The sequence below is a fragment of the Dermacentor variabilis genome, chromosome 2, assembly GCF_050947875.1.
Source record: "Dermacentor variabilis isolate Ectoservices chromosome 2, ASM5094787v1, whole genome shotgun sequence".
Lineage (NCBI taxonomy): Eukaryota > Metazoa > Arthropoda > Arachnida > Ixodida > Ixodidae > Dermacentor > Dermacentor variabilis.
This window is the reverse complement of record NC_134569.1, coordinates 45,453,198-45,479,853: the sequence shown is the minus strand read 5'-3', so window position 1 is coordinate 45,479,853 and position 26,656 is coordinate 45,453,198. Positions and strand designations below refer to the sequence as shown.

At 47.6% G+C, this 26,656-nt stretch overlaps 1 protein-coding gene across 7 annotated transcripts in view; it reads right to left on the bottom strand.

The window, feature by feature from the left end:
• Positions 1-782: 782 nt before the first annotated feature.
• sei (potassium voltage-gated channel seizure) overlaps positions 783-26,656 on the bottom strand; it is a 318,213-nt gene continuing 292,339 nt past the window's right edge. For all 7 annotated transcript variants that reach the window (XM_075680320.1, XM_075680323.1, XM_075680318.1 and 4 more), the window contains 3 exons: positions 25,930-26,133; positions 10,718-10,808; positions 783-10,524 (listed from right to left, as the gene is read on the bottom strand). In XM_075680320.1, coding sequence (XP_075536435.1) covers positions 10,360-10,524; positions 10,718-10,808; positions 25,930-26,133 — 460 coding nt within the window. In that variant the 3' untranslated portion in view covers positions 783-10,359. The remainder of the gene's footprint in view (positions 10,525-10,717; positions 10,809-25,929; positions 26,134-26,656) is intronic.

Below are 26,656 nucleotides of genomic sequence, written 5' to 3'. Positions count from 1 at the left end.
TCCCGATCTGCATCGCTGCGGCACAGTGCGGGCGCTAGCTATTCCAGCGCGCTCGTTGTGCAAATATGAAACAAACAAACAGAGCTAAGATACGATGGCAATTCTCGCAGACGTTTTCGGGTCTCTTTCACTTGGCTGCGCTTCCTGCTATTCATTGCAGTAGATCACTAGACTTGTGACTGCCTTTACGAAGAGGACCACCTGTGCAAGCGGTACTGAACGACGAAAATGTCTGAGAAGCTAATATACGGCCGTGTCTGACAACGATTCATCATCAAACTTTTCTACAGACCTGTCTCTTGACGCCACAGCATTCGCAGCGCACCAAATCGAAGAGACCCGAACGTTTGCTCGGGGAATGTTGACTGATCACTGCTCTGCGGAGCATCTTTGACCCATTTACCGTGCATTACGGAAATTGTGCAAATCACAAGGAGGTTGGCATCGTAAATGTTTCTTTTGTGAACAACGGGCATACTTCTCGAGTGAATGGGGCAATAAAATGAGGCAATTGCCTTCATACGCCGCATGTCTAATTATATTTTCATCCTGCAAATCAAGCGGTGGTAGAAAATAAGTCCTGAGTAGTTCCGTACAGTCAAGTGCACAGCACTCGTTTGCTGTACAAGAAATAAGAGTGAAAAGCCATTGGTATACGTTTTCATGAAGCGGCACAGGTTCACACATAACGCGAACACAGACTCCTACTTCCAAAGACGATCACAAAAAAAGTAAAACAGAAGCGAGAAAACGTCTCAAAAGCAGGACAGAAACAAGAAACACACGAGTGGTGATGAGTAAATTTACTGCGAAGTAGAAATAATGTCTGTAATACATATTTATAATATGTATAATATGTACAAAGAAGTGAGCATCAACATAAGCAGCTTTGCCGTCGAAAGAAGCCAAGTATTTTTTTTCGTCTTTTATGTACAAGTCGAGAAAGCCAAACTTTTCTAGCACAGTGCGGCGTCACTATAACGAAGATTCGGAGGCCAGTGTGCAATCCTGTAGTCGGCACCAAAACAGAAACACTAACGCGATGAGCTTTGTTCACAGGTTCATGAATGCTGCGTGTTTCTGTTCGTGTGTGTGTGTGTCTGCGTGTGCAATGTGTGTGCACGACTGGGGGGTCTTGTGCGCCGAAGCGCGAAGCGCCTGTGCGTCGCGCCACCTCGTGGTGAAAAATAGAGCGCGCGAAGCCGTTAGCCTACAAAAAAAAAAAAAAAAAAAAAAAACCGGGGTTACTGCTGTTCAACCCACATCGCGTCATCGACGCCGCCGACTCGCTATTTATAGGGCATGCTGGGAAAGCAAGCTGTCCACATCACGCCGGTCAGAAATCTGCGCCACATTCAAAGGCGGATAAACGCCAGAGGCAATGAATGCGACTGGCGACGGAGATATCACATAAAAGGTATTGCGAGCACCCATGAGAGCTAATAACATTGGATGAAAAGTAGTTCTACAAGGACGCAAGGCTTAAGACTAGAGCTCACCAGAGGCCGTCGACACCACATCTGTGAAAGTCGCATGAGACTATCACCATACGGAAGCGATCTCGCGCAGTCATAGCAGGCGGGACAACGTCGTCCGGCTGTACAACCTCCGCCTTTCGAGCAGGTTCGTTCTTCTCTTTCCGATCTGACTCGCTAAATCCTGCCCCACTTTCTTTCATTACGACCTGTGTGTTCCTCTTTCCTCTTCAAGAGACTTCATTACCCTCGCCGGAAAGATGATCGCTCCCATGTTCGTTACACGTTTGTAATAACATTCGATAATCCGTGTTTCTGGCGATACGTCTCTGCAGTAAGTTCACAAACATTTCGCGCTGGAACAGAACCAGGAATTGCTTGAAATGACAACCATTGTCGACAAAAAAAAGTGTTTAAAACAGACCGCACGCAATTGAAAGCACTGTGGTGCTAATAAGACTGGTCACAGACCATTCCTTTGTTTTACAGCAGAAAGTGGGCCATCATGTGCTTTAGGCAGAAGATACCCCTACGAGATTTTCTTTGATTATTGCCATTGTAGTGCGCACACTTTGGGTACACACAGTGGAAGTGAAAGTTTCAAGGATGGTTAGCCTGGCTGCAGTACCTCTGCTTCTATGTTCATAATGAAGCCCATAGTGCATAACCTGACACTACGCAGAAACTTTCAGCAATCTCAAAATGTTAAGTAAAGGGAAATGGAAAACTAGTTCCTGTGCAGTCACCAAATTGCTTTGGTATCTGCAACCAGTGATAAATAGGAGCTGTAAAATTAAACCCAAGCGTTTTGAACACGCCTCAAAGTCATAATTTAGCGTACGACTTTCTAAAGTCCGCTCCAGTGAACCACGTGATGCGTCTACGGGTATCGCACACCCATCTTAACCATTAGGTCAGCGATAAGTATTTTCTGCTTGAAACTTTTCTGACACTGCCGTCTTCTGGCATCCCGGTACAAGAAAGAAGTGGGATTGACTACTGACTATAGTAATATCACAAAGTACTAATCTCGCTCAAAAGTACCAAGGAGACACCCGTACTGTACGCAACAGTTGCGGTGGTTGGTTAGACTACTCTGAGCCACGCTGTAGCCACAGCGTGGCTCAGAGTAGCCTGCAGCCTCTTGTACTCAACCTTCAAAATTTAAATCCAATTTATTGCTTAGTGCTTTCGTTTCGTAACACTGCCCAATTTTCAGCCATGGCAGCATCAACTTTCTTGCTTCAGAAACCGTTCAGTCAGTAGGAATCCAAGACTGCAAATTCCACGCCATTGTGCAATACAATAAATAGGCGATACCACGAGTGAAGCCACTGGCTTACCCCTCCATAATGTTTTTGCTGTGTTCACCTGATATCTCCTCCAGCGCGACAAACCGCACTGCCTTTCGAAACAAACCGGTATACTTCTGGAGATTGGGTGTTACGATAAAAAAGAAAACGCGGTATCAACATTTTGCTGGCTCACACGGAAAAGCTCGAGTCACGTGGCCAGTTTGCCGTTCTCTTATGCTTTTGAATTGCGTTTCGGTATGGTCTTCCTTGATTCCAAGGAAGGACATACACAACACGTGTTTCTTGCTGTTAGCGTGTGGTGGTCACGCTGCTTCTTGCAGCACGTTTTTGTTTTCTTTTACGAGCACACTGCACATACTTCTATTCCTGACATGCCCTACTCTAACGTGCGCGTTAAGACCCTGCTGAAGTGACACGATATGCTCTTTCTCTTCTTCCATTCGCCTATCACTACTTCGTCACGTTACGGCCGTTCGTCTCTGGGCAACGTCTGTCGCATGCGCCATACCTGATCGAGATATCCGGCTAATCTAAGGAACTTGAAAAACAGTCATTAAATAGCCACATTATTCAATTTGTCCCTTCTTAGTGTAAAGACGTTAAACAGAGCACAGTTCTTAATCACACATGTGCAAAGCATTTGTTGCCTCTGTACTTGCTGTAGATGTATAAAATGACTTCGATCAGATGAAAATTAACCCAAGACATGTCCCTACAAGTCAAGTGTCACTCATCAGTTATACACGAGAAACACGCAAAAATACCAGATCATAGGCCGGCACCGGGTAAAAGCTCACAATCAAGTTCGGAAATATATTACTTGCTCGTCACTAACGCACCGCACATTTCACGCTCGACATACACAACCTGTTATAAAAAGAGGAAGCATTCTGCACATTCTGAGATGAGACAAACTACAACCTTGTTTGAGTCTCCATCGTCGTTCACTCAGATACTCGAGGCTACTGCCGTTTCGTGAAATTCTGACACACAGCCGAAGTTGGCGTCACTGAGTTTCTAACTGAAGGCGTCAGAACAGAATCAGCGTTTCGTTCAATATCTTTCTTAGAAGAATTACGTCAAAATTCATCCATTACTGCCAAAACCTTTATCATCAAAACGTTGCATAACGCTGTGGACGATAACTAGACCGTTGCGAGGTTTGCGATTGTGCGAGCGAAATTCAGGCGAACTACGTTCTTAAGCTCTCATTAATCCCAAATTAGGCACATGAAGAAAAGCTTGACAAATGACTCCGCACCTACTTTAAACGAAATCGTCCGCATTGTTGATTAATGCACAAGGGCTTCGACGCACGAAATCAAAGCTCTTTTAACGCACGAATCAAAAAGTTCAAGCGATTGTGCATGAATGCAAGACAGCCCAATAAACTTCCGACAATAATCTATCCACATGTTCAAATTAAGCATTGTCATAGCAGGGCCGCTCCTTTCAAATTCGTCAGCGTCAACTTGCCTAAGGTCCACTAGCAGCAATAGAAAAGAATTGTGCGCACTTGCATAACTTTGTTACCATTTCTTCGAGAAGGGTTCGCGCTTCTCTGGTAACATAAACCCGGTGGTGCGAATGTTATGCTATTTGTGTGACATTCCTGCACGAACACGGCGCGACTAAAATGCTAAGTTTTAGTAACATGAACTGGTTCACAGTAACAAGAGATTCAAATAAGACCCGCTCTTCGGCAAATGTCTTCAGGCAGCGCACTACGGGGAAGCTATCGTGAGGCAATGCTCATTCCAAGAACCTTTGCATTCTCTCATGAATTTGACAGATGCGTACATTCTCGAAGGAACCTTTTCGGTGTTCTACACCTTGACGTGATATGGCGCTATCTCTCGTATTCTACGCTTGCCACGCATAAAAAACAAAAAAAAAAAATGTCAGGGTAAGTTTACACTTACGCAAACCTTAACGCCCAATTTTACCAGGAGCGCGTTACAACGAAAACTCTGACAATGTTGCAAGTATTAACCTAGTCATATAAGTAACTTGGCTCTACAAAGGCTTCCTCTGCCAGGACACTCACTAAAACTCCTAGAAGGCCAGGAAGGGCAGAGCTAGACAACCCGCAACGTCGCAACATTAACGTACCATTGGCCCTGCTGACGGGACAGTCAGTGATTTATGCATATGACGTTGACCTGACCGGTCGATGCGGCTAAATGAAACAACGATCGGTAGTCGCTGGTTGGACGAATTACTGGGCGGGAATTATGGGTTTGTTGGCTTGCAATGAAGACGGGTGAGTACGTGACGTTGCCTTGGTCGTTCGGTTCAGAGTGCTATGGGCAAACTAGTCAGCGTGAATTATTTGCCGACATGGAAAACGTCATGCACCATTGCCGAGCACGTAGGCGTGGCTGAAAAGCGTGCTAAGCTCGCCACTAAAAAAAAAATGCTTTTCATCAAAAAGCGAAACACATCCGCTCTGTGGCTTTCTTTTTTTCCTTCAGTGGTACCTCTGAAATAGAGATATCATGGTGATCGAGAACATTCTCTCCACTGGCATATAGAAATGGTTTTACTCGATGAGCAGAGTTCACTGCGGCGAGTGCGAAGGGCGGAACGTAATGGAACAATACAAGAAGATATGTTGAACAAGTCCTCCAAAAAGCAAGTGTTTAACAGAGCATAAGTTTCAAGTGCTTACGTGTAAAAGTGGTGGGGGCAGGGTGGTGCGACAGCTTTTAGCCTGCGGCAAGGCACTCCGAAGCGTGTAGTATACGTCGGTGCGAAATATCACCGGCGCCTCAATCGGACGCGCAGGAATCAACGGCTGTGTCGCAACCGAAGAACCAAAGGAAAACGCCGAGCGCAGCGTAACTGTATTTCTTTGATGATGCCGAGTACCGCCGTAGACGCAGCCTCGCCCCAAAATGTTTCGAGTGTTTCAAAGCACACACTTTATGCTGACAGTCTTCGCGCGAGCTGGCCCAACGTCGGCGTAGTAGGTTAAAATTGGGGCGATGGCCGTCGTCAGAAGCTTGAATTTGACGAAGTGTGAGCGAATTCGTTTGCGAGTATTACAGGCAGCCTTGTCGCCGAGTGTTATGTTCCTGAGATTCCTGTGTATATGTGCTGATCGTGCCCACTGCAATCTCTCAAATTTGTGCTTAAGCAAAGAGATGTGGTCCAGACGCTTTGCTTTGAATGATAGAAGTTTCTCACTCACTAATTCTACAGCCTACGCTTAAGCAGGATGTGCACAAATGGTAATGGTTGAAGTCGCGAGAGCTCTACCGATGCTTCCTCATAAGTAAGTGAGCTTAAACACGAGCGACGATTATATTTTTTTTTGTTCTGTCTTCCGTTCTACAGTACTACCGGCAAGCTTCCTTCCCTGCTATCTGCGTAAACGCCAACGTGATCGTGGTATTGCTTTATCGCTTGGCTTTTGTCTCGCCAGCATTGGCAGCATTACGGCCGACCACGTTTCGCCAAAGCGTACTCCAAGCAGTTGCAGAATTTGCAACGCCTGACCGACCACGCACGCATGAAAAGCCGGAAGAGTGTCTAATTCTCTGCGAAGTAATTCGGTCATCCGAATTCCTGCGAGCTTGCGTTCGCTCTGTACTAAGGCTACATCTTGTAACGAGCCGAGCTTCCGAAGCATCGTTAGCGAATCGATCTGAGTGCTGAAATACTTGAGAAACCTCTGAAACCGACATGACTGTCGAGTGTGAATAGGATGCCTTGAACGTTACGCGCGTATATGCGAGCTACACGGCCCGATTCGTAAACAATAACTGCTAGTCCTCCGGGAAACGCAGATCTTCTGCGAGATTGCACAACTCCCGAGCTCTTGTTAATTGGCAGGAATAAATAAGTACGGCTCGTATAAGGAGCAATTTCTACTATCACGAGCGAGGACGAGTAAGCTCGCTCTTATTTTTGAAATCCTACGAATAGCGCCCGCGTGTGCGCGCGAGTACACGTGCTCCGTATAGGATCGCAGTGAATGTGCCAGAACTTGCTAAAGACGCGATTGGAATGGTGCGGAACCTGACGTCCGTGTATAACCGGAGCGGGACACTCGCTATGTAACACGCGAGCTCGCACTTCGAGTACCTGCGCTCGTGCTTGCCCTGTCCAGCCCGGGAGGGATGGACGAGCTGAAGATTGGGTCGGTACGTTGTACTTCACTACCCACTGCTCTCAAAACGGGAGAGGCGTCACGGTTCGCCTGGAATTTAACGTGACGTGCAATTGACGCGCAACCTTGGCACGCTAGTGCTTGAACTCTAAACCACGTCGCGCACTTCTGTGTTTGGTTTCTCCTCTCTACGTTTCTTGGCTCGACAGAATGCAGCAATGGTCAAAAGTACACGGGCAAGGTGGATGCTTACAAATGACAACGGCGTATGGTGTCCTGTGACGGTCACGGGCCAACGAAGGTTGCACTTCGGTAAGATGCGCTGACGAACGCAAGCTCCTTCGTCGAATCGTTAGCTCCGGGTCCGTGTAAGCCTCGTCGAAGAGTCACCGAAACGTATAATGCGGAACCCGTGCATATCCTGTCGTTCGAGATGTCTCGATCAACACGCAGTAGCCTCGCTCACTATCTGCAGCCCCGGAGCAGCAGACGTGACGCAGGGGCTCCGCAGCACACTGCAGCGGCTCCTTTAAGCCGTCCACCTTGCGACGTGTGCCTTCTTGACAAAGACTGCAAACATTCAATCAAAGAATAAACCGCTCGCTTGCTTTCGCTGCGCAGGGACACGGCCACAGCTATGTCGATAAAGCCGAAATCTGACAAACTACTTTCTCGCGTTTGGGCGAGTACTTCGTCCTCCGTGGCGGCGAAGAGTTTGTAGGGGATGACCGCGCGACAATTACGTGCTAACGGAAGTGGGTGGGCAGGGGGGAATCAGAAAAAGCACGAACCTTGAATTCAATTGTGATGATCCTAGAGAGGTGGCAAAACGATATGCCGAGTGTTAGAACATCATGCCACCGAAGAGATGAAAACGCTAAAACAGAAAAAAAAGTCAAATGATAACAACAACAACAAACCGCACGGGGCGGGTGAGTGGCCGTCATGTGTCCTTCGAGTGCGCGTACACAACTTCTTGGTGGCGGCCGGCGGCGGGTGCCCCTTCTCCAGCCACGGAACTCACACACTCGAACGCTCCTCTTTGGGTCCAGTTCGATGGGATCGCGGACGCGCCGAATTCAAAATATAAGAACGTCTTATTAAATCCACGAGATCAGTTTCGAAGGTGCAGGGGAGGGGGGGGGGGGTTCACCGAAGCAGGCGTGTCCACTCTGCTCCGGCAGCTTTTCGTAATGCGCACAACTGTCTCACCGTCTCTTACTCTCTGTACACGAAGGAATCACAGAAGCGCAAACAACAAGGCGCAGTACAGCAGCCGCAGCTGCTGCGCCGTCGGTTTCCAGGAATGTCAGGTGACGAGTATGGGCGCTGTTGTCCTCTCGAGTAGTCTTGGAAGAGGCGGCAGTCTCTGTCTGTCTCTATCACTCTCTCTTTCTCTCTCTCGTTTCGATGAACTGAAGGCCAAGTATGAAAGAGCGTAGAAAGGCTACCGCCAAACAGCATCACTGGCGTGACTTCGTGTTGGGGATTGGCCACGGCAGCAGCATGCTCAGGAAGAGATACCTGAGTAACACGAATGTTTCCTCTTGTCTCAATGTAACATAAACAACTTAAGATCAATAGCCCACAGCTTAAGTTGAAAACCTGCAAGGGGGTAAATCCTTAATATGAGCAGTCGCGAGCTAGAAATAGGCGGCGAAACGCCTTCATATTGCCATATCTAACTACACAGAACGAAAACAAGGTGAGGAAGGGGAATTAGATACTATGCACGTAGCCACCGATTACAAATCTACGAGGGCTATTTTTGTGACCGTGTTTTTGTGTCCAAGTGCTCGTGAAGGTTTGACAGAGGGATCCTGTGAAAATCGTCAAATTCTCTGCAAAATAGAAACGTTTGCGCGCCTCACGGATTGGAAGAACTTTGGATTGGATGTTGAATTGAATTGGACTGAATTTTGGGGCTTCTTGTTTAATCTTGTAAAGGCAGCGCGTCTTTAAAATGTATTATGGCTGTTCTTGAATTGCATTTTTCGAAGTGCATTTACACTGTACATCTAACGAAAACGTGAATATAACTTCACCGCATGAAGAACCAGGCATCCGAGCGATGGCCATGCAGCTTTAACTACCGCAGGAACAGTTTCGCTGCAAACCGAACATGAAGTCAAGGTTTAAATTCCGGCTCTAGCTTGCTGTCATTTCGCCACGTCGCTTATCCCTCTCATCGGTTGGTCGAACAGTAGGTCGAGTGATTGATAGCGTCAACGGGAGAATTTGAATTCTCGAGATTAAGAAGCGTTAGTAACGTTCGGGATGTGCGGTGTGATAGCAGGGCGGGAAAATTTAGCGCAATACTTTAAATTCCTGAGCATGATTACTAGCAAATAGGCCTATGAGAAAAAAATAACTTTGAAATGTCAGCTGACATTGAACATTTCACAGGATTTATATTGATTTATTCCCCCGCAGGTCAGCTTTAGTTCTGAGTGTTGTGTTCCCTAAGCAAACGCCCGCACTAAACGAGGTACCAGCAAGAAAGGACATGGTTAACGCTGCAGCATCAAGATCTCAGCAATGCAAGTGACAGGCATTGCCTAAATATTGGCAGCCTCCTGATTGTGTCCATGAAAAGCGTTGAAGGTAGCCGGGCTAAAGTGAGCAGTCAAAACAAGATGTGCCCTGGCGCTAGATCGTGGCATTATTTTTTTCCTCAGCAGCCATTTTCAGAAAAACAGCGTGACATTTTGAAAATAACACGATATGTTGAAGCTATCAATAAACTGCACAAGAAATCAGCGCAGAGTCTGAGCATAACTTAGGCGGCACTGTATTTTTTTCTTGTTTCCTTTTTTTTTTTAAATTCACAGAACAAGCTTTTCACGACACTTAAGTGTTGCATCTGGCGCTTTCCTGCATCGCCTGTTTACTGACCTACTGAGCGGATGTTGTGTGAGGGAAGTATACGTCATGACAGAACACAGCGTACACTGTTTTCTTTCTTTATCTCGAGAGGGCTGCCCAAAGGCATAGACGTAAGAAACGCTCCGAATAAATGGGTCGAACCTTGGATCAATACAGGAACTTCAGCATAGTTGTGCGATCATGCGGTCGTACGGTGAGCTATCTCCCTAATTTCCGCAACAATCTACCGAGCTTCTTATTTTTTTTCGTTTCACCGAGTGAACCTGTAGGCGCTGTGGCAGTGAACAATTCCCAACACGAAGACCGCCCAGAATGGCATCGTTTCCGATGGCTGGGGCGTCGCCATCCTAGGCTCTCCTCGGTCGTCCGGGATGATCCGCCGACAGTCGGTCGCACGTCACTCACCGGACAGGCACTGAACGAAGAAGCGAAGGCAGCCAGAAGGGGAGCCAGCGTGCGGGATTAAAAACGAACAGCACCAATCAACGAAAGCCGCCGCCGGGGAACACGGCGGCGGCGGCCGCGCGCGAGCAGCCGCCGGAGCGCGGACAGCTGCCGCTTCCGTCCGTCACACGTCCGAAGTCCGACTGGTCACCCTGTCCTTCGTGGCTGCCGCCGACGTCGTTGTCGTCATCGTCGTCGTCGAAGAGGACGCCGGGCTGGTGGCGGCTTCGCGCGACTCGTCTTCTTCCGCCGGCGTCCGTGTGAGCCGAGGTCTGTGCTGCTTCGTCGGCTGCGAGAACGCGGAAGAAGAGAAAAAAAAAAAAAACCGAGAAGGTCACTGCTGCACCACGACCCACCACGACTCAGCGAAATCACTGGTGAGAGTTGCCGAGCTCTCAAGGTTCCAAAAATGCGTGAAGTTGCAATAATCTGCTTTTGTTTCGGAGTGGCCTTCTTAGAGCGGTCTCTATTGGATCACTCACCTGAGCCAGGTCACCCGGATGTGAGGCACTGCGAAAGGGTTCTGTCCACGGGTCCGAACCAGCCGGCCATGTGCATGAACCTCCACCCGCCCTGAAAAAAATACACAGTCAATTCACTATAACACACACCCGGCTCGGTGGCTTAGCGGCTATGGTGCTGCGCTGCTAAACACGAGCTCGCGGGATCAAATCCCGGCCGCGGCGGCCGCACTTCGATGAGGGCGAAATTGAAAAACGCCCATGTCGTGTTCATTGGGGGCAAGTTAAAGATGAAAGTATATGACGGGAAAGTATATGAAGGATTAAGCTTCACAAAATTAATCCGGAGTCCCGTACTACGACGTGCCTCAAATCGTGATTATGGCACGTAAAACCCCAGAATTCAATTAAATTCGCTATAAGACAGGTCATTGTTATTCATCGACTTAATGTAAACAAAAACATCAGATGGTTAAAAGGTTAACAAAAACCCGGGGCACTTCGCCGACCAAATAAAGATTTAAAAGAAAAGAAGACGTTTCGGCTCCCACACGGGAGCCAGTGCCTTGGCTGAGCATGCCACTTCAAGCGGCCACGCAATCGACTGGGGGAAGGCACGTGTCCTTGCCAGGGAAAAAGGGCTATCTCGACGCCTTTATCTTGAGTCCCTCATGATCCAGACTACGCCACACACTCTGAACAGGAGCGATGGCAATCTGCCGTCAGTGTATGCGCGCTGCCTGCGTCACGTGTTCTAGACTATTTAAGCGAGCTGCTCGAGCACTTTTGTTCATTTTACCTGTGAACAAGGCTCCCGTGTGGGAGCCGAAACGTCTTCTTTTCTTTTAAATCTTTATTTGGTCGGCGAAGTGCCCCGGGTTTTTGTTAACCTTTTAACCATGTTTCATCCCGACCAGACGGGCTTCCGTCAAACACTGAACTTCAAAAACATCAGATGTGCTAATAATGTCTGGTCAATGTTAGTTGAAAATGGTGTCATGTTTGGGAATACTAGGTTTTCCAGATTTATGGTTTATGTCATGACTAGAGTTACCTTCCAACTAGTAGAAGTAGTTTTGAGCTTGCCGCAGTAGCTTCATTAGTGTTATTAATTCATTTCCTTGCGGTACTGCAAGCCCTTAAAATACTCTTACAGCGTGTAAACTACGCAAATACAAAGAAAAAAAATGACAACCCCAAGAACGCACGCCGAATTTCGTAAAAAAAAAATGGCTAGCAGTCCTCATTTGTGGAAACTTCTGGGCTGGTATCTTTCCACTCGGCTACTGCTCGTACAACGTACAAATACTTGACGGCAACTATGTACATGAGTACATGAATACATGACGATGGTTTGCAAAGTTGCAATTTTTCCGTGTAGTCGCCGGCATAGTTCTGAAGAAATCCTAGCTCTCCCATAGTGGAGAGTACATGTAAGCATCAAATGGCTACCGGCAAAGCAGATTGGTTGGAGATGATACTAGCCACAATGTTGAAATGTGCGTAGTGCTTGTTCGCAACGGCACACCCCGCCACACCACGCCATACTGTGCACTGGTCCATCTGCGCGCAATAGCTTCCTGTCACAGACAGAACCAAAGCCAAACAGCCATCCGCGGCGTGCCGGACGCTACCGGCTTGGACGCGGCCTGCGCGTCGGACGCACCGCGGAACTCACGGACCGCTTGCGTTGAAAAGAGCACAGGCAACCCTGTCTCGGCTCCAAAAGATGACAATCAAGTGTATAGTGCCCTGCATCTGCCTTTTGAACGTCGGCTATGGGAAATGACAAATAAAACTTCATCGTACTAGAAGTTACAGCTTCAGTGATACTGTAAACAAACACTAGGAACAGCTTGGACGCAATATTTTTTGTAACTTGTTTGGGTAGTAACTAGCGCATGTAATGCGGTCCTGTACAAACGGTTGAGGCCAAAGGCCACACTTTCGTGAGGTTTTACTGGTTACCCGTATTTCCTCGTTCCATTCTCGTTTTGCGTGCGATGTCGTTCAGGACGTTGGCTCAAGGTCTCTAGAAGGTCGCCGACAACGGGAGCTAAAATCATTTCATGGTTAATAAATTTATTCCAGCGTCTCAGTAATATTACTTAGCGATCAAACACTAACGCATCCAGCGAGAGAAGTGTGAGTCGTGCATGCGCTCCCGTCATCACTCGCATAACGCGCAAAATTAAATCGAAACTTTCCTTGCTGCGAGTCTGTGAAGAAAACAATTAGTTTAAACATGAAGCTACCAACTACGAATTTTTGAAAAGAAATAAACTAATTGAGAAGGATGTTATACCTACATTCTGCTTGAGGAATCTCTGAAGTCCATCTCGGAAAAAGACAGTCTTTGGAGCTTATGAAGCTGTGTTCTGTAGACTGCACACGTGGACATAGGTGGAAGTTGTTAGGCCGTGGCCCATAGCACCTCTAACACATTTCACCTCTAACCATGTGTCTTAGCTGGGAAGATTGTTGTGTGGTGTTTAAAGAAAAGTTGAAAGGGAACTATTCGCGGATCATTGTAAAAGTCAGGCTACAGCCTCAGTGTAGACCATGGGAGATATGCTGCTAGAAAATTGATACTCGGCACTGTCTTGTCTTTTCCTTCTACAGATGCCGTCTTTTCCCTATGTCCCGAGAGTGAGCCCAAGATGTGGTGGGCGCGAAACGCGCGAAGTAGGGGCTAGACTGCGCGAGTGCGGCTCAAGTGTCTACTATTTCTAATAAAATGACGCAAGCGTAACACTCCGCTCTAAAAATCTTATCTCACATTCGACTGCGAGTTTCGGAGCGCTTCAGCATAAATAGAGAACAACGAAGACCGCAAGTAGGCTATGGTTAGGGCATAAGCGGGCTTCAATGACAATAATGGGCTCGTCAAGCTGCCTGCGAGCAGCTTTTTCCCCTCCGCCCTCCCATCTAACATGTATGATGGCAAACAAACAAACAAACATTATTATTATTATTATTATTATTATTATTATTATTATTATTATTATTATTATTATTATTATTATTATTATTGTATGCCTGATTACCTGTAATAGACCATCTCCTGCCGGTAAAACAAGTTTTGCGCGGTGTTGAAAGGTTTCTGTAGCACACTCCTAGCAATCTAAAAGGACCACTTAAATGCACCATTAGCCAAAATTCCACAATGCTGCGCTCGCATGCGCTTCGCAAAAGGCGTATAGATTGTCCTGAGAAAGCGTCGCAATTTATTTCTCGCTTCATGAGCCTGAAAGCCTCGCATCTTGCTTAATATTCTTGCCATGGGGTTGTTCGCCTCAAGGTCTTCAGCCATGAGCGACGTACATATGTATTTTTTTCTGCAGAATGTTCGTGGTTCTCAGATATATGATGGATTTACTATGAAAGAGTCACAAGAGTGGATAGTGCTACTGCGGTTGTTGTGTCATGTAAAGTCCCTTGATAATTTGAAAGTACCGCCCCTCTTTGAACTCTGCGCCGCGGCGCAACCTCCTCGCCCCTTGCGCGTCCCCCCTCCCCCTCGTGGGAAGCGGTCTTGCGCCCGTTTTTCCGCACGACGATTGTCTCGCGCCCGTTGCCCTTAGAAACGCGCGGATCTTGCGTTTTGCTTGTGTTTTTCTTTTTCGTCCGCACCATTTTTCTCCTCAGCGCGGCTGGCACGGCCGTTAATCATCCTGAATACACCTTAATCCATCTTAATACAATCATTAATCAATCATTGATTAACTTTGCTAAGCAGTAATCATCTCTTATACACGGCTGGACATGCTTTGGTTCGCTTCCGGCCTTTCTTGGGTCACGTGATACCTTCTATACCTCGCAACGCGACCTTGAAACAGAGATCTAAGGCTTCCGTTTAATAAGTCACACGCAGATGGATGTTCCACAAGAAATACCAGAACATACGCGCAAAGTAAAGCATTTCATCATGTGGCAGAAAAATTTTCTAAAGTATAGAGCTCGCCTCAAAGCTCCGTTTACATCAGTATGCCTCGTTCATACGGCTTTAAGAAAAAAAACAACCACCTCATAAAAGTTGTCTTCATCATTATCGATGCTGTTATCAGCATTTCTCAAAATTTTCAACACTACTGGGGCGCGCAAGTGGCCCAAAATAACGCGCCTCCACAGAATGCTGCGGCCCGTCTGCGGGATCGCAGGAGAAAAAGCGTGCCGGGCGTAGCGCGCGCGTCGGTGGGCGAGGAGAATCGAGGAAGAAAGCGCCGGGGGGAGGAGAGTGTCGGTACTTTCAATTTATCAAGGGGCTTTAGTGCCATGTGCCATAGAGCTGACGCTAGATTGGACTCTGGCTCGGTTCTAAATGCTTACACTAGAGAACATCCTTTAAACGTAAAACTCCTTCACAGATGTAAAGGCAGCTTCAAGGTCTTACAGCTTTCGGAAGTACTAGGGGACTATTTGATGGCTTACGGCCTCACTCGAACTCATGGCACCGCATGACGTGAAGAATGAATGGCAGCGAAAAATATTGTTAATAGCGTTATAATGCATAATAAAATGTTGTAGTTTCACGGCAGCATTGGAAGCAATAGCAAATTATTAGACAACGACATGAAGTTTTTGGGAGGAAAGAGAAAAGTAGAAGGCAGGGAGGTTAACCAGAATAACGTCCGGTTGGCTACCCTACACCGGGGGAATGGGAAAGGGGAAAGCAATGATCACAGCGAGAGAGAGGAGGGAAGGAAAGAAGGAAATTGCGGCAAGTTCGCTGACGCGTGTGGTTTTACAGAAATTGCATTAATAACGACACGAAGTAAGGTTTGCAGCTCTTACCGGATGTATCAATCGCATTAAACATTAGCTTACCGATCAAATTAACAACCATGGTCTCACGCGGGCACAGGCAAAGATGGACAAATCTCACTCGGTGGCCACGAACACTCGCTGTCCCAACGCTGGTGTGGCGAAGAGCGCAAGCAGAAAGGAGCGAACGCTTTGTGCTGCATCTCGATTCAATGGCGGCTCCAGTCCTACATTCAGAATCACCACGCCCGAGTAGGGGGATGCAATGCTGCTGAGCGAATGACCGAAGGACCAGCTCTGGGTAGTCCGGCTGGCCGACGACGCCACCAAGACTCAAGGTCTGGCCGCCGCCTGAGGAAGGGAGGCTCCGGTGGGGCTCTTCTCCTGGCCTCCCTTGACCCCAGCAAGGACTTTCAATAAAGTTTTGTCTCTCTCTCACTCGCTTCAATGCGTCCCCAAAAGTTGAGAGTACGGGACCTCCAATACAACGCGCGCGGCAAGGCAGCGCACACCAAGCCACCAGCCATCTCGGCACAACTTTGCGCCCGCTGCAGATAATCACAAAGGTAGGTTGCGCAGGTCACGCATGCGCTAAGCCGCGCCATGCGCAACGACGGCCGCGATGGAGGAGGAGACGCCTGCTCACGGGCCAGAGCTCGCTTGATCACGTTAGCTCCAACACTGGGCGCGCGGTAACGTGCGAAGACGTCGCGCTTCAAGCCTCTATCCTTATCGCTGTAACCTTGCCCGCTATACCCCGCACCCAGAGCATACGGCACGCAATAGGTCTTATCGCACTTGGACTTCGTAAGGAGGATTACTGAGAGCGCGACGACGAAAATTCGCCTGGGGTGTCCCTGCAATAGCTATCGTAATAACATCGCAATAAAAATTGGCAGCTTCGTCCGCAGGCGACCCATTGAAAGCGATCTCAAGATTTAGCGTTGTGCTGAAGGCGTCTCAGAAAGCTGGCGTGGTGAGGAGCATCGAGTTTCCTACAATATACAAGGAGGAACTCTAGCGCTGCAGTCGTTGACACACCATAAGAATGATGAAAAGTACATGAATTGCTCTGATCTTCGTGCTTGCGTATTCAGACGTTCTTATTTATTGTTATTGTTTATTACGCTTTAGAGGTCTTCATTGCCATAAATTTCAGAGCAATTTATACTCTTCGAAGAGCTGAAGACGGTGCGAACGCGCACAATCGCAACTAACTGCTTGTCGAGCTTGTCGAGGCGGCCAAATCGAAACGCGCCAAGCGCCTCATGGCACTGACATGTCCGCGATAAATTCATAAGGGCGTTTCACATGGCTTCTTGATGCATGCGTCCGTGGCGTAATGGTTTCAATATCGGGCTTCTGCAGTAGAGGTCCTGTGCTCGGTTCCTGCCGTCGGAGAATTTTAATAATGTTTAATTATTTATTACTCAGCACATTGTTGAAAATGACGAGTTTACAATGTCACGAAGCCCTTTGTAGCCAGAAAAATGAGTTTTACGCAAATCCATGTACTTTCTATAATTCCCCTGCTGGCTCAACCGCTCCCATTGCAGCTCCTGTGGACACTAGCGCCAGAGTTCTGTCTAGTAATTACTGTATGAAACTCTATGGTGAGGAGCACCGTCAACGGCGTTTTGGGCGTCGCATGTTGAGTGCGCGAGAGAGAGAGAGAGAGAGAAATAACGTTTATTTGCACCCGCAAAAAGAGCCCCGAGGAGGCAAGAGTCTTCCTGTCTCTCCGGCTTACTCCTCCCCTTTCAGCTGGCTGATGCTCCTTGGAGCTCAGCGGTGTCCAGGGCCATGCGGATGACTTCTCTTTGGTCAGCTTCCTTCGAGCTGGTCATTAAAGTCTCCCAGGATTGTCTATCCCTATCTGGTTTATTGTATCTAGGACATGTCCATAGTATGTGGATCATGTCCGCCTTTGCCCCGCAGTGTTTGCAACTCATGTCCTCAATGCTATCGTGCCATCTCTTCAGAATGTAGGGGTTGCAGATCACCCCCGCTTGGAGTTGCCTCCATGTTATCTCTTCTTGCTTACTTAGTTTCTTATGCGCCTCTGGCAGTGTTTTCCTTCCCATTCTATAATAATCGAGAATTTCGCTGTAAGTGTTTATACCTTCCTCTTTTTGTAGGGGCTCCCTGGCTGTAGAGGCTGCATTGGTGGACCGGTAAATAAGCTCTCGGGCCAATGCATGCGCTTTCTCATTGCCGGGCAAGCCTTCGTGGGCAGGAGTCCATATAAGGTTCACTAATTCTTCTGGAATTGGTCCTTTCTCCAATATGTTGAGCGCCTCTTTGGAGATTCTCCCTGCGGTATAATTCCTGATAGCTGTTTTGGAATCTGACACTATGATTTTCACCCCTTTTTGAGTCAAAGCTAGGGCTATGGCCACCTCCTCTGCAACCTCCACACTGTTTTGCGGGGTACTGCAGCTCTTTGAGTTCTCACCGTTAGCCTGTGTCGTCACTGAGACAAAACCTGGTCTGCTTTCATATTCTGCTGCATCCGTGTAGAACACCCCTTGCTGCTTATCTAGTGATTTTTGTAACGCTTTAACCCTGTCTTTCCTCCTGTCCTGGTGGTGACTGGGATGCATATTCTTCGGGAGTGGTGGTATGCGTATCCTGTCTCTGATTTGTGACGGGATGGCTCCCGTGTTTCTTACTTTGTTGTTAGTTTTGTATCCTAGTTTCGCTAGAATTCTCAGACCACCTCTGCTTCGCATTAGTCTCTGTTGCTGGGAGACTAGTGTGGCTTCGATCAACTCTTCTAGGGTGTTTGAAATGCCCATGTTTAGTATCCGCTGCGTAGATGTGCATGGTGGCAGGTTTAGGGCTGTTTTAACTCCTTTCCTAATGAGGATTTCTATTTTGTTTTTCTCGGCCCTTGTTAGTTTAAGGTACGGTGTTGCGTATGTGATCTTGCTGATCGCGAAGGGCTGTATTATCCTTAATAGGTTAGCCTCCCTCATGCCTGCCTTCTTGTTGGCGATTCTTCGGAGGAGTCGGCATGTTTGGCTTACGCTCATTTCAAGCTTTCTAATCGTTTCCGTATTTCTTTCATTGTCCTGAATGTGCATGCCTAGCACACGTATAGCTTTTACGTTTGGAATCGCGTCCCCATTAACAGTGAGTTTTATCCCGTGGTTAGGGATTTTCTTTCGCATTTTCTGTGGACTGATGAAGAGAGCCTCCGACTTCGTAGCTGAACATTTAAGTCCGGCTTTTTCTAAGTGCTCTTCAATTATATTGATGGCCTTTTGCAGCGTTGCTTCTATGTGGGCGTCACTGCCTCTATTTATCCATAGGGTGATGTCGTCCGCATAGATCGTATGTTCTAGCCCCTGTAAGTCCTTAAGTTTGTGCGGGAGTCCAATCATTACTATGTTAAAGAGAGTGGGTGAGAGCACAGAGCCCTGCGGTGTCCCCGTATTACTGAGCACTATCCCTTTCTCCTCGTTACCTCCTAGACTGACCGCTACTGTTCTGTCAGTCAGAAAGTCCTTTATATACTCGTAGGTACGTCTCCCTACGTTTAGGCTATTCAATTGTTCTAAGATTGCCCTGTGGTCTACGTTGTCAAATGCTTTGGCCACGTCTAAGCCAACGATGGCTTTCGTGTCCTTCGTTTGGTGGTCGATAATTTGCTCTTTAAGCTGTAGCATGACATCGCACGCAGATAGGTGTGCTCTGAAGCCTATCATTGTGTCAGGGTATATGTCTTGGTCTTCCAAGTATCTGCTGATTCTAGATTGTATCACATGTTCCATTAGTTTCCCGACGCATGACGTGAGGGATATTGGTCTGAGGTTTTCGAGACTGAGCTTTTTCCCCGGTTTTGGAATTAGGACTAATTTAGCCTCCTTCCATTCTTTGGGGATTTTACCTTTCTCCCAACACTCTTGCATAAAATTCGTTAGGTTTACTATTGACTTGTCGTCTAGGTTCCTCAACATCCGATTGCTGATTCTGTCCGGTCCTGCAGCTGTTTTCGTTCTGAGTCGATTCAACTCGGCCCTGACTTCTCCTACCGTGACGGGGCTGTCCAAGAGGGGGTTCTCTTCGCCTTTGTAGTCCGGCAGCGTTTGTTGCGGACCACATTTAAGATATCTATCCTTAACTTCAGCGAACAATTGCCCATTACTACCTTCGTATTTATACACTAGCTTCTGCATGTTGCTACGCGTCTCTGATTTGCTGTTTTGGGGATCTAGTAGGTGCCTCAATAGTTGCCATGTATTTGATTTACCAATTTTGTGATCCATCTGTTCGCATATGCTATTCCAATTTCGTTTCGTGAGTTCGAGTGCGTATTCTTCAATCTCTCCGTTCAGGTGCGCTAATGCCCTCCTAATGTTTCTATTGCTTCTATTCTCTTTCAATTTTTGCTCTAGCTGCCTCTTTTTCCGCCATAATCCGACCATTTTCCGGTCTACTACCTCTTGCGTTTCGTCCGCCTCCACCTTTTCGGTGGCCTCTTGAACCGCTTCCAAGAGGGCTTTGCTCCAACTGTTTAAATCCTTGAGCTCCACTTTTTCGGCACATTTCTGCCTAAAGAGGTTCCAATTTACCGCTTCGAACTGCTTGGGTTTGGGAGTTGGTATGCCGTGTTCTACCACCGTCTCTATTATTCTGTGATCGCTCCCCAAGTCCTCTCCCGTGTTACACCATCGTGCGGTTATGTGTCCCCCTATGAGAGTAAGGTCCGGTGTGGTGTCCCTGGAAACGCTATTTCCCTTTCTAGTCGGGATTTGAGGATCTGTTAGTAGAGTTAGTTCATGCTTGGAGATAGTATCCCATAATTCTCTGCCTTTTTGTTGCGAGGTTTTGTACCCCCAAGCCGTGTGTTGCGCGTTAAAGTCTCCGACTATGACTATGGGGCTGTTCCCTGCAATGGTCTTGGACCTTTCGATGAGCTGATCGAAGCCACAATTCTTTTTTTGCTTAGGAGAGCTGTATACGTTAAGAACGTATAGGCTTCTATCTTTTCTTTTCCTCGGTACTAGTTCAATTAGGACGTGATCAATCTTATTTGTGTCAGTCTCGTGTAGTACTGCTGCTAAGTTTCTTTTAACTAAAATAGCTGTCTGCCGATTCTCTCCTTGCCCAGTGTAGGCTGTGTAGCCGGCCAATTTTGCATTTTTCCCACACTCTTGCAACGCAATGACATCTGGTTTATCGATGTTAGTTAGGAATGTTTGTAGGACTGCTCTCTTTTTCAGGAAGCCCCTACAATTCCACTGCCAGATCGTGTTATTTTGCCAATGCATTTTGAATGTTAATTAATTGTGTTCTAAACCAATCGAATTCCGCTTTTAAAGCGAAGTCGCGTTTCTCAAATTCTGCTTTGAGGGCGATGTCGCGCTTTTCAAATTCCGCTCGAGTTTGTTCCATGAATTGCATCATAGCTCCGTTCATCAGGGTAATATCCTGAGTGACTTTGTCCATCTTGCTGTCTGAGTCTGTCTCTCCCGTTCTCTTCTTTTTGAGCGGGGGCCGATCTGTTTTAGGTTCTTTGTCCCCTACACTCTCTTCCTGTCTCGTACTGTTTCCACCCTTCTCTCTTTTCATCTCCTCGATTATCTTTAAAAATTCTTCCCTCTCCTTTTTCCTATCCTCAATCAGTATTCTGATTTGTTCTTCCTGCCTCTTAATAAGCTCTTTTAGCTCCTGGTTTTCTCTATCCTTTTCTGAATCCTGGGAGACTTTGCCTGACCAGCTCACCTTGTTACTTGTTTCCTTCTGTTGTGTCTGCTGTTGCGGCGTCTGTAGCCTCGGGAAGGACTCCGAGCGGCTCCTGGTCCTGCTGCTCGATCTCTCGCTTGGCCTGCTTTTACGAAGTTCCTCTTGGTTCGCCTCATCGGCCGCTTGTTTTTGCTCCCATCGTCTCTTCTTCACGATGTACGGGGTGCGGAATAAATTCCTGCACTTCTTATCCCCGGTGACGTGGTTTTTGCCGCAGAGCTGGCACTGCGGCTCGCATTGATGTCCTTCTTGCGGTCTGGTTGCCCCACAGCCTCTACACCTCGGTTCGTCATTGTCACACACGTCTGATTTGTGCCCGAGTCCGCCACACTTGTAGCATACTTCGTACCTCTTCTTGTATAGGAAGCACCGTAGAATAGCGCCCATGAAGAAAACCTTGCGTGGAACTTCCTCGTCGTCGAAAGTTAGGAGGAAAGTTCTGGTTTTGCCCATTCTTCTTGCTTCTAGGATTGTCGGGTTGTCTTCATCCTCGTTGAGGTTGACTAGGACATCTTTGTCGGAGTACATTTCCTCTATGCCGTGAATGACTCCACGCCCACAGCTTTCCGGTGCGTTCACGTACGTGACGACCCCGTAATCTTTGTCTCCGATTCTGATCTTCTCTATCTTGCTTATTTTTTTAGCATTCTCCATCGATAATGTGTGGTAGATAATCGTACCTTGTTTGGTATTTATCACGAAGCGGTCTCCCTTGGCTTCTTGTAGGCTGACGCCCGCGCTTTCGCGCACTGCTCTTCCTAGGCTCACTTCCGGTACCTTCTGAAGCACCGAGAGGCCTTCTCGTAGTCGTAGAGTCACTTTCCAGCCCGTGGCAGGCAGTCTCGGTAGGTTCGATGCTACCGATAGCTCCGCTTCCTTCTTCCCTGCTCCCTTCTTGAGCGCGTCGCGCCGAGCGTCCGCCGAGCGTCCGAGCATCGTCTCCGCGCCAGCTGGCACGGTCTTCTGCCTCCTTTTCGCCAAAACGGTGAACCATCCTTCGTTGTCGGGTCCCTTAGGATCCTTTTCGTTGCCTTCCACCGTCACTTCCATGTCGCCGCTTCTCTGGGAGCCGCCGCTGGCTTGGAGCTGTCCGTCGACGCCGTCCACGGCCGGGGCCATGCCGAAGCTGAGGTGAGGCTTAGCGTGGCGTTGTGCTCCGGGTACAGTTCTTTAGCCGTAAAATCACTAAAAATCGACTCACAGGCACAAACAAATCTGTCCACAGGGTCCTTGTCACTTCTGAAAATCGATTGTAGCACTATCGCAGATCATTTTGCCAGAAAAACCACCAGAATCCTTGGTTGTTCGCGGAGCCGGCGTAAACACGTCCTCACTCCTCGACGCTACCTAGCGTTCCTGAGTGCGCGAAATCAAACCAACGGAAAGCCACCGGTGTTCGTCGGCCGTCCAAAGACAGAATTAGATTTACCTTTACGTTTACTGCCCGTTCCCTTGAGGCAAATGCATGCACCGCGATCTGGTTTAGGCATAGCTCTTCGGCAAGACGCGTGCGCTTTGCTAACGTCTTCAGCTAACGTGCGTGCGTACAGAGCTCATGCCAGCAGCACAAGCCACAACGCTGCCTTGGCTCCGGCAGAGCCGAATGAGCGCAACGTGACGGAGCGTCCACTTGGCTTCGTTGCTTCTGGGGACAAACGAACTGCGTGTCTCCGGAGAACTGTCCACGCGCGGCAAGTGCATGCTGTGTCCGTTGATACTGTGACAGCACGACAATGTCAACGGCGGGGGCGGCAGAAGCGCGCGTCGGGCGTCCGTATAAATGCTATTGCAATAAAGACATTCAACGCGTCAGGTGGCAGGTACATTTGACGTACGTGTTTGAACGCATACTGGTATCCACAACTCAGGTTAATGTGGTGCAGGGAACAACACATCCACGACTGCGTTGGACAGTGTTATTGCAATAGCCATTACACTGACACTCCATACGAAGTCGCGTCATCGCGGTCCTGCTGTCTCTGGTGCGACAGGGCATGCGCGGCCAGGAGCACCGGTGTTGGAGGTCACAGGGTCAGCTGCGTGCGCGAGGGCGACAGCGAGTCGAGAAGGATGACGCCTTGATGTCCTACGTTCTCTCGCCAATTAAGTGTTGGTTACGTGACCTGCCAAGTTTCGGAGGTATGGCACTGTGAGGTGGTAAAGAGAGCTGCTGTGCGGGACGTTCGCCTATAGGAATAAGCACACGCGCTCTCCACTCCTCATCACGCCAGCGCTGCGATATCGAGAAACTCGTGAACCCAACCGTGTTCACGTGTGTCTTCGGGCAGCATGACACCACGTGTGTTTAGTTAAATCGAATCTTTACTGCAATGTATAGTGCTCATAACGCTACAAGACTTGTGTAATATCACGATATCTTGCTATCACTGTCAGTGCTTCGAGCCACACAGAATTTTTTTCGAGAGATATTCAAAATTTACTCCCTGCTTAAACAGGCTCCTAACGAGAACGCGTGGAGGACTTCTTCAAGAAAAAGTCGCGAGACATCTGGTAAGTGCATACAGGCTGATGGCGCAACCAGAGCGGGAGGATAGCAGACAAGACAGGCGCAACATATCACAAACGAACTGGTGCTCGGCATTACTCTAATAATAATAATAATAATAATAATAATAATAATAATAATAATAATAATAATAATAATAATAATAATAATAATAATAATAATAATAATAATAATAATAATAATAATAATAATAATAATAATAATAATAATAATAATAAAACGTAATTAGTGGCGCACCGGCTGCCTCACAAAAAAGCTGGACCACACCTAAACTACTACCTTCAAGGCGGAGATTGTCCCGTCTAATTTATTCGCACCGAGAGCTCCAAACTAAGGTGGCGAATAAATAATGTAAGGTTTGTATCCTGTACCTCGAGCAGTGCAAGACTTGTAGCCCGTCAAAAAGATGGGCTACCAGGAGCGCATTAAAGGATTCAGTTCGACTGAAAATAGAAAGATGCCGACGTTTAACAGGTCTGCCTTCAAAAATTTTTTTCAACTTCTGCCGTCCTGTACGGATTGTTCTTCCGAATCTGTGAGATAAGCTTTCATATAGCTTTCTCAGATGGTATTTCTACTAAGTTTCAGCATAATGGGGCTGCAGGTATTGCACCACACAATAAATAAAAATTAGGAGCACTTAGCATAGTAGACGGAAGCTCCAGAAATCGTGCAGAACTTCCGAATGATGGAAACGGCTGTCCTATTGTTCTTATCATGGTAAAAATGGCAACGTCACTGGCATGAGCAAGAAGACGAACCTGATACAAAGTTAAAGTAAACCATCGAAATGTTAACTCTTTAGGATGCGTCTTAGTATGACTTAAATATTAAATTAATTTATGGGGTTTTACGGGCCAGAACCACGATATGATTATGAGGCACGCTGTAGTGGGGGACTCCAGAAATTTCGACCACTTGGGGTTCTTTAACGTGCGCCTAAATCTAACTACACGGGTGTTTTCGAATTTCACCCCGCCGAAATGCGGCCGCCATGGCCGGGATTTGATGACGCGGCCTCATTTTAGCAGCCAAAACCATAGACACTAAGACACCACGGCGGGTTTATTACGCCTTGTTGTTGGGTACATGTGACTTAGTGAAATAGGCGCACAACATCAGAGGAAGAAAAAAATGACGGTAGGTCAGGGTGTCTGTCCTACCATCGCTTTTCTTCCTTCCTCTGATGCTGTGCGTCTAATCCGCTATATATATAACTAACTAGGATGCGTATTTAGGAACCACTGACATTCGTGGCAGGAGTGATTTGCAGTCTTAGCATTCTATTTCCTTCGTGCTTTGAAGGTCGGCCTAGTGTGCCAGGTGCACTACTTTATAGATCGGGCAGACTATAGTGTTTCTTCACTAAAGCACAATAAACCAGACGTCATTTATTAATTTAAAAGCTTGTACTGGTTGGCGGGTCATCCTAAATATGCTTACAGTGCATATTTACTGTGCAAAGCAAATACTGAGACAAGATACAGTGCGGACAACACTGTCCATGTTGTTCTTTGTTCCTAAGTTTAGCTTTGAGGTGCAAGCATAGTCATAGTCGATGATGGCATAGGTTGTCATCAACGTAGTTGTCCTGCAATCGCCTTTACGCTGCCACACACACGTTGGCGTAGTATACACAATCGTTCGCCGTACATGGACATGTAGCGCCATATGGTAATTCACGCAATTGCAAACGATGTTAAATGACCAGCTGTTTGCAAAATTCGCCGCATAAACAGTAATTCGAACAGTGCGTGGAATCAGCATTCAGTTCGAACAACTTAGATCGAAGAGAGGCCAGGTTCGATATCGGCACACGCACTTTGTTTATATTCGAATTACGTATTCAAAATAGTGTTCACGATTCTCATTACTGCATTCTTCAATTACACAAACACATCCTCTACATACAAGCTATGGCCAGTAAAGATAAGCATCGTTGGTTCTAACCCTTGAAGCAAATTCTGAGGTAGATTGAAGAATTTGCCAATGTGATTTTACCCTGTATATCGTCCTGCAAAGAGTGCATGGCGTCTATTCACCGCTTCGGCAAGTGAGCGTTACGTGAGAGAGAAGCAGCAAGCGCAGAATTGTAAATGGCTTTGGTAATGACAGGAATAAACATTGCGGTATGAACCGATTTCCTGAAACACGAAAATTGTTCTTTATGACCCGATCGTGCGAAACTTGCCTGCTCGATTCCGACGACTGCGTGGGCACCGAGAGCGGGGCGGTGCCCCCCTGAGCTGTGGCCGCCCTCAGCGGGAGGTCGACGGGCCGCGCTGCCGAGCTGCCTGGTGCTTCGCAAGAGCGTCTCTCAGCGTTCTCGGGGCTCAACAGCCTCAGAATTGTCTGCATGTCCAGGGCCAGTCGGCTCTCCATGGCCGCCACTTGCCTGCAAGCGACAAGAGGAGGAAAGGCAACAGTTTCAATGCGAAGCTTTCTTTGCCTCTTCTACTTTCCCACTGCTGCTGATGCTGCTGTCCGGCACGCCACTAACGCCGGCCACGTCAGGGCGTAGTTGAGACGCACGCCACTAACGCCGGTCGCATCGGGACGCGGTCGAGAAGTGACCATGTCACAAAATCATAAAAGGCATGCGCTGTCGGTGTTTTGTTTCATGACATTTGTTTATGAGCTGTCATTCTCAGAATTACGAGGAATAACTTTGAAAAGAATGAAAGACAAGGCCTGCGCCACGTGGAGGGGCTGCGCAGTTGTGGTTCAGGATGATTATTCGCCCAGCGATGCCCGCGGCGTCAAAACCGGATTTTTTGCAACACGGGGCACTTCGCGCTAATACATGATGTGGCACAATGGAACGAAGACCAGACAAGCTCGTGCCAAGATTTACGCCTCGTCGCATCTGCACAATACCCTCTGGACGCCTAACTAGGCGTGGCACCTCACAAATGCTC